The sequence below is a fragment of the Eupeodes corollae genome, chromosome 2 (assembly GCF_945859685.1).
Source record: "Eupeodes corollae chromosome 2, idEupCoro1.1, whole genome shotgun sequence".
Taxonomy (NCBI): domain Eukaryota; kingdom Metazoa; phylum Arthropoda; class Insecta; order Diptera; family Syrphidae; genus Eupeodes; species Eupeodes corollae.
Window position 1 is genome coordinate 154,817,231 of NC_079148.1, and position 9,081 is coordinate 154,826,311.

At 34.0% G+C, this 9,081-nt stretch overlaps 1 protein-coding gene across 1 annotated transcript; it reads right to left on the bottom strand.

The window, feature by feature from the left end:
- Positions 1-7,279: 7,279 nt before the first annotated feature.
- Positions 7,280-8,814, bottom strand: LOC129947539 (zinc finger E-box-binding homeobox 1). Its single transcript, XM_056058134.1, has one exon. The coding sequence runs from the start codon at positions 8,689-8,691 to the stop codon at positions 7,630-7,632; it is 1,062 nt and encodes a 353-aa protein (XP_055914109.1). The 5' UTR covers positions 8,692-8,814; the 3' UTR covers positions 7,280-7,629.
- Positions 8,815-9,081: the final 267 nt, after the last annotated feature.

Below are 9,081 nucleotides of genomic sequence, written 5' to 3' on the forward strand. Positions count from 1 at the left end.
GAATGCTCAAGGTCCATTTATTATAGAACTATTCAGACTAAGTATTTATAAAATTTAAAAAAAAGTAGCCTAGCTTCAAAATCTATATAAAATTGTGTGTTTTGCAGCTAATAAGTGGTCTAACTTTTGTTATTGCAATCGACTTTGTTGGCTAACGACTTAACTAAGTCTTCATTTTTTTTTCATGGTAAGCTTTTATCATTCTTGAATCTTAAAAAAGGTGTTCCTGAAGGTTCGTTGCTAGGCCCTTTTCTGTTTAGCTGATTACGATAAATAATAAATAAATTGGGTGGCGCAACAGTCCTTGTGAACCAGGGCCTAGTGACTTAGAACTCGCAACCATTCCTGTGTGCGAGTACTGTTGTGAGAAATGTAAGGGACCTACAATTTTAGGCTGAATCGGAACGGCTAATTTGAGAAAGCACTTTTTCATGACAAGAATTACTCTTGAAGGAATTGTCAATTCCTCGCAAGAGGCAGTATCAGCGAAAATTAATTTTTTAAATTAAGGTGGCACAGGCAGGGATTGAACCTAAGACCCCTTGCATGACAGTCCAAGCTGATTACGATGTCCAACTAAATATTAATTTTGACAAAAGACTAGTTATTGATGCCGTACGTGAAATATATATCTATTTAGCCACTATAGACACAATATGCTGGCTTCCATATAAGCTTCTTATTAATTCATCAAAATTGAAATTTATATCAGTTTTAAAAATAAAACCAGCATGCTTTTTAACTGTTTTTCAAATTTTTAATGTTGACTCTTCTCGTCAAATTTGTCATTACAAAATAGTTTGGAGTACTTTTGCAAGTTTACCTTTTCAAACTTACTGCTATACTTCTTCGAGACATTTCTGTGGACTGCGGAATAATTTCTATCAGAAAAAAATGTTAGCATACAAAACTTTTTAAAACGTTAATGGTCTTAAAAACACTGATTCTTCTAAAAATTATTTATGTTTCTAACAATTTTTATAAAAAAAACCATGAAACCTGTTTTTAATATCTTCCTATTCAACTGTCAAATCAATTCAATATACCGAAATATCTTAACATCAAATTCAGTATCTCTCTTTATACAATTATTTATATACTTTCTAATAATGGTACAAAATTTTACCAGTTTTCTGAGACTTGGTCGAATTATTTCTAAAACAAGTATATCAAACTGGTATTACAACGAAAACCTACGCAAATATGCTAATATTTTGTATCAGTATTGAAAAAAAACGATAGTTTAAAACGCATAAATTTAAATACGTTATTACGATCACAAAAATGATAATAAATCACAGAAATATTTCAAAAAACAAGAAATTCGACATAGTTAATTTATTATATTGCTCCATTGTACTCTTTTCAATACGCTGCTGGGAATCCAACAATGAGCCACGCGTTCTAATCGGGTGTCAATATCATAGAATATCTCCATAATCATATGAGACAAGATAATAAATCGGCCGACACGACCAAATCCCTGACAAACATATTTACATTTTTGTTTGTTGAATAGCGCCTTGGCCTGGCCACTAATGCTTCCTCTTCTAAAAAGACATCTCTTTCCAATTGACATATCATTTGTGAATTTAGTGATTTTTGATTCATCCCTATATGTGCTCCTGTGCAGCAGCAACAACAACAACACCCAAGCAATTCGATTTGGCTCATTTCGAAATGAGATTCACCCTTGACATCCTTCCCTTGTTCTGGATACGAGACGAGACGGGAACGAGCATATAGTTCGCCTGAAGGAATTTGCTACGCTCAGTAAAATTAGTGACGCTATTCCGATGGAACTCGCAAAATCATTTTGACTGTGGGATTCTCATGGGAACCGCGAGAGTAATAGAGTCAACAAGATTTTTACTTAGGGTGTTTTTGTGTTCCCGCATCTTCCTTCCCGTATTTCCCGAAATAAAAAGGAAAAATAACAACTTGCGGCCCATCGTCCTATGCTCCGATTGTTAACGCTTCCGTTTTTGGTTCTAGCATACGGCCATCATATCTCTGCCAAAGATTTTGTACATGGTGCGAACATTGGAAAGCTCATTAGTGCAGTGGATATGGATGTGAGTCAGGGAGTCTCATTCGAAGCGGAACTAAAGGCTGCATACGTTTGCGACTGCTTTTGCTTCACTTGGCTAACAAGGTGAAACATATTTCCACACGCGATCTAGACTATCTTTTTTTCAAAAATAAAAATAACTTTTTTCCACATTCGAAAATGCCTTGCTGTGAAAGACTTGTGATAATTTAGCCATTTGGCCAATGTAATTAGGGGCAGAAACAGATTTTCGTGTGAAAATCTGTTTTCATTTTTTTAACTTATTTTTATTTTATAATCGTGGGATAAGTATCAAGTAAATGTCGGTTGACATGAAATTTTTAAGCTTATTGTAGGTTATCCAAACACTGAGAGGTCTATGTTAGAAGAACGATGGACAACTAAAACTGTTAGACTGAAAAACAAAATGTAGAATCTTATATGAATGCCTTTATAGAACATATTTTTTTGCTTTTAAAAAAGAAAACATGTTTCCTTTTCGGTTTTTATAAAACCTGGGCCCAGGTTGAAGTTACTCCAACTTTACATTAAATAAGACGTTTAGAGAAACTTTGCAAAGAAACTAACCCCGGATTTTCTTTAATGCTTCACGTATTATATTTATTATTAGGTTTATCAAATTAAAAAAATTAAATTAAAATTAAACAAGAATTTTGAGGATATTAAATTTACCTTAAAAACTTAGTTCAAATCAATATTTTAATAAAATCGATTGTACTTTTTCTATGTTCTTTTATTTTTGACCGGTAAAAAGTGTTTTCCATCACTTGGAAGTATCCAGTAAAATTTTGTTTGTGTACTTGAGGTTCTTTTATATTACAGTACAAACCGCTTATAAAAAACTCAAAAATTGCACAATATTTTATTTTAATAGTGTCAAAAATGTGTCCTCAGCTCAATATTCAACCTTATTAACACACACATTTTTGAGCAAAGGAAAACACAGATAACAAATAACAATAACAAAACAAATGTCAAATTAAAATAACTTCATATGTCAAATTGAAATAACATTTACATATGTTGCTTTAAAGTTGCTGTTATGTTTTTGAGTTTCGAGATTTATTTGTAAGTTTATTAAATCTAACCAAATTTACATTGAAGAAATAAAGGTAGTGGCTTGAGGGATTTTCCTTTTATAAGTGTTTTTCTTACAAACGTGTTTCTTATAAATACAATTCAATATAAAGCGACGTTTTCTTATAAGCGACACATACTGTATAAACACCATAAGTATTGCATTTTTCTCGAAACTAGTAATGGTGTTTATGGGCGTATAAGTACTTTTACAATAAATTGCTATTGATGGAATTCTTTCCGTACAATTTTTACTTCTGATTTTAGTATTCTGAGACTTGAATTTTAATCCCGTATTTTTGTGAAAGTATAAGTTATAGGTACCCGTAGCATTATAACTAGTGCGTTGTCATGCCAGAGGTCTTGGGTTCGATCCTGCCTATGCCGTCTAAAGTTTTTCTTCACGAGTACTGCCTCTTGTAAGGAATTGACAAATTCTCCAAGATTAATTCTTGTCATAAAAAGTGCTTTCTCAAATTAGCCGTTCGGATACGGCTTATAACTGTTGGTCCCTTTTCAATCCCTGACAACAGTCTCGCATATAGGAATGGTTGAGAGTTGTGAGTCACTAGGCTCTAGTTCTCAAGGAGTGAGCAAGAAACTTTCCTCACTTCGAAGCCCGTAAGAAGTTAAGTTCTGATTAAGAAGGTTACCACTTCTAAAGAAAAAATTGTCAGGACTTTATAAAAATAAAGGTGCTTAAGCGGAAGAATCTTTGATCTTAAAAAAAGTTAAAAACTAAGAATATGTTTCTGTACAATCAATAAAGATTGCATATTATAGTTAAACGAACCTCCCCAACAAACAAGCCCATATTGCAACTTCGATTAAACCAAGCTATAATAAACCGTTTCAAGGAGTTTTTCGCGAAGCGAATTTTCTAAGATGGTACTTAATAAAGACAGACAAAAGATACTTTTTCAATTTTGAAGTATGAACAAACCAATTCAATTTATTATCAATCAATAAACCGAGATACTTATAATCAGATACATGATCGATTTTAAAGCATTTGAAAGAGCAGTTAAGACTCAGATAAAGTGCATACATTTTGCTAACTGCAAACTTTTTACAATCCGAGCTATGGAATATGAATTTAGGGGAGAAAGGAGAAAAATAGGATTCATTAAAGAACATTGGGGTAGTTTTATCACTTATGACAAGCTTATGCATACCGAACCAATGCCTAAAAACCTCTATATCCTAAATAATATCAGCTATTAAGTCTACAATGGAATAATTCGAATGTGAAAAACCAATATTATCAGCGAAACCTATTACAGAACCCTTCAAGTCAAGTTAGAGGATAGAACTAATATATATTAAGAATAAAATGGATCCTAGAACCGAGTCTTAAGGAACGCCAATAGCTATATCTAAATGTCCACTGAACAAATATCTTATTTTAACTCTTTGTCTTCTACCCTTAAGATATGAACATAACCGTTTGATAATAAATCCTCTAAACCAAAGTTTTTCAAGTTTAATTAGTAACAGATCATGATCCACAGAATCAAATGCCTTGGTTATATCAATATATATAGCATCTGTGACTTTTCTATTGTTAAGACTGGTATAAATCTGGCTGCAAAATTGAAGATGTGCGTCTTCCATTGATCTGCCCGATCTGAACCCAAACTGATTGCTACTAAAAAAGCTAACTTTATCCATCTACGATACAATTCTGACTTTTATCGCTTTTTCAAAAAATTGAAAAAACAGGAAGGATAGATATTGGCCTATAATTATAAAGATTTTTAGAATCACTTTTCTTAAAAATTGGTATAAACTCAGCCATTTTTAATCTGCTTGGAAAAATTCCACTATGAACACAATATTATTAAATATATGAGCCAATACATCAACGACATTGAAAGCGATACTTTTCAAAAAATCGTTAGAAAAACTGTTTTGGTTTACAGAATTTGAGCTATCCAGAGAATTTATAATTTTATTTAGCTCATAAGAATCGATAGAGTGAAATAAAATGCTTTGCTGAGACTCATTTTCTTTATTAAAACAATGCCTTGAACATAAACTTTCGGTTAAGGTTGTAAAGCCAGCGATCTTCATCGTATCGGGGGCAACCTCTGTGAAAATATTGTTTAATATGTTAGACATATCTAAAGAAGAGTGAATTTCTTGATCCATATAGTTAATAATGATGGGTTAATCCAAAGAACATTCCTTGAAAAATGCATTTATGATGTCCCACTCTTTTTTGAGATTCTCTTTAGCTATTTCAAATTTTTGAGACTAAAAGTGTTCTTTACACATGGTTACCTGAGCAGCAACTTTCTTTGATAACGCCGAAATTTTTTTCCGCCGACAAAGATTATTAGGTTGTTTTCTACATTTAGAGTGCAACTTATTCTTTATGTGTATTTTACCTAATAAATTATCTGACATCCAAGGTTTCAATCTATGCAGTCTACGAACTTTTTCTGCATTTGATTTAAGGCATATTTTAACATGATCATCCTCAGAAAAGAAATCAAATGCAAGAGAAGAATGAAAAATTAAGTTGATGACAACAATTTTACGAACCAATAAAGCTGGCGATTTTTATTACATTTTATAAATATTGTTTTTTATAATCAACAACAAACAAACAAACGTATAGTTAAAAAAAAATACAAAAACATATTTGCCACCTTTTTGATACCTGTTTAAATTTTTAGACAAATCGAAACGAAAGAATTTTTGCAAACTGAATGAAAACTGGTGCAAATTTAGATTTTCTTGAACTCGAGGTCTCAAAAATTAATGAAGGTATTGACTATTCAAACATAAAAAGTACGTCCAAAAATTTGCTTTCGAATAAAGTGTCCCGAGATTATGAAAGATATTAAAACCAAACTTATTTTATCATACGCAAAATATTATTACATTTTGTAAATTTCTAGAAAAAAAAAACAATCCATAATTTTTTTTGCAAAAATCGAAAACCTTTAAAACTACTAAAAACTGATAACATGCAAACATTTTTGAGATATGAATCAAATTTTGACTTTCTATGAAATATTATGACATTAAAGTTGCAGTGAAATATTGAAAGATAACACCAAAATAGGGAAACTGCATTGCGATACCTTTTCCAAGCTTACAATTTTCGAAGAGTATTGCACCACATATTATCTAAAAAAAAATGTATCGAATATGAGAGTTGGTACAGCTTATAAGAGCTTATTCCTTCCAACTTGCTAAATAATTTCATAGATCTAGGAATTAAATATAGGTTCAAATAATAAAGTCTACATATGGTAAGCCATTGGCTGCCTTACGTCTCCTCTGCAAATTTTGTGTTCAAATTAAGAGTCTCAATATTAGAATTATATAGATCATTTTTTGGTATGTTGTCTTTTCGACAAACATGAACAAAGGCCGAAATGAATATTATTCTAAAACATCCAGTTTTCCTTAACAAAATTGCTAAAACACTCAGGAAAACTTCAATTTCTGATTCCTATGATTGTTGGTTTAATTACTAAAATATTTTAAGAAAGCTGCATCAAGAAGAAAAATATATTTTTCGATATAAGTTTACTTCGTACATCACGAAGCTCAAATCTATAATTATTTAATTGGGCCAAAAAGTCTCTGTATCGTTTAAGCAAAACTTGTAAAACATTCGCGATAGTTTAAGTTTGTGTTCCCTTAGATTTGTGTTGAATTCTTTTAAAAAGATGAAGAAATCAAATGGAGCAGAATTTCGATCAAAATTTCGACTTATGAGTTCACTGATATTCTTTCATATCGAAAGCAAGAGTAGTATTGAACTTTTCCTTTGCAAAATTTGAATTGTTTCGGACTTTTCGGAGCAAGTATAAGTTTCAGAAGAAATCTCCAAGCAATAATATCACTGTTCAGCTGCTAACAAACAAAAACGTGAGTTGATCAGCAAACAATCTTATTAGATTTTCTTGAGGGATCAACGGATTAAGCTTGGAACTTGGAAAACTTCCCTAATTACGAATACTTACATTTTACTTATATTTTCTTTTGGTATTACTCACTGAGTTTTCAAATAAAAAAATTATGTATTTTTTAAACATTTATATGGAATTCAATTTATTTCTTATAATATAAATTCTTTAATTATATACATGATTTGTTTTATGTTTTTTTCCTTTAATATATATTCTATAAGATTTGTTGTTTAAGTTTTCGCCTTAACACTTAATTTAAATTAATTAACTTTAAAATACAATACAATTTACATAATGTTATATTTTGTATCTATCTACTCGTGTGAACTTTGACAAAATCCACATTTAAAGTACCTTTGGAAGGCTATACATGTTTTAAAAAATAAATTAAAATAAAATATAATATATTTTTAAACAATAATTGCACTCTGTCCACCCGCTTGACACCATCAAGATTTGTCCGCGTTAATAAAATAAATATCACAAATGGGACACGTATCAAAATAACTAACTTTAACTGCCAACTTAAAAATATCCGAAGAAAGGTTTGGATCACTTGGAGTTTCGCCGGTTGTTGAAGTCATCTGCGGATGATGTGGCTGTTGGTACCGATGCGGTTTGATCGCTCTCTTTGTCTTGATGGGCGGTCATGTGTCGAGTGAGATGGTGACGCTCCCGGAAGGATTCATTGCAAACGGGACACTTTAGCTTTTCTTCGCGTTTCCTGCGATTGGGGTCGCAGGCAACTTCGCTTTTGTGATGAGACCGCATGTGGTAGACCAAATCGCTGGTCATACGGAAGCTGATGTTACACTTGGCACAGACGTTTTGAGCGGTCAGGGAGAAGGTGGATGCGAGTGTGGGCGGGATGAGGGTAGATAGAATGGCTGCTGCGGCAGGGCTTCGAACGATTCCACCGATGTCGCCTTGGGGAGCAAAAGAATGTGCTGCGGGATTCGGGAATGGGAAGCCTGGGTAAGCGGACACAAATCCATCGGGAGAAACACTCACAGGATGACGGTACATCAGTTGCTGCTTGATTCGCTGGTTCTGAACCGCAAGTGCTTGAACTTGATTTACCGACTGGAAAGCCCCGTTGAACTGATACTCTGGTCGGAAGTTCTGGTAGAGTCCTGAGTTGGAACGCGGGGGTGTTGTGGAGATCGGTGGACTCATCGACGGACAGCTTAGCTGGTCGGGACTAAGTGGCGGCGGCACTGGTGACTCCAGGCGATTGACTTTGGTGAATGCACTCTTTGGGTTCTCGGGCACATCAGGGGTGACTATAATTGTCGGGTCATCATACACTCTCGGTGGAGATCTGACCATTACTTGTGGTCCTGAATACCGACGGGATACTTCGGTGTTATTATTGAAAAGTTCCCCGGTCTCGACATGCTGCCGTGGCGATAAATCCGTCGGGTAGTGGCGGTCGCCAAGACGAGGTTGTTTCTCCAATTGTTGCCTCTGCTTGATTCGGTCATCTGGCATCATTAGAAACGCCACATCGAAGGACCGTTTCAGCGACGTGGACTTAACGTTTGTTGCAGCGGCGGTGGTCGAATGGTTATCGGAGATGATCAAATCTGAACGTTGATGGTTATCCATTATCATGGTTGCACTTTGCACTCACTGAATGTCTTTCTCTGATTAGATTCCAATTATATAAATCACACTCACGGACTCACGGATTTTTGCTGTACTGCTTTTTACGGAGATGCTTGCTACTCGGCCGGAATCTAAATGCGAACTGTCGCCCAGCTTCCATCTGTCTTCCCTTAAGTAGATTTTTTCCCAACAACCCTCTGGTTTTTTCCCAACTAGAATATTGTTGCACTCAAGCAACAATACTCGTACATCCTCATCCCTTATTCTAACGCACACATGCTTCATTCTACTACCCTCGAGAAGCTGGTTTCGAAGTTCCCAACATATTTGCTTTCCGAGCAGACCTGGTTTCTTTTTTTCTTGTTCGTGCTCCCCCATTGTTGTTCCGGGGGTTGT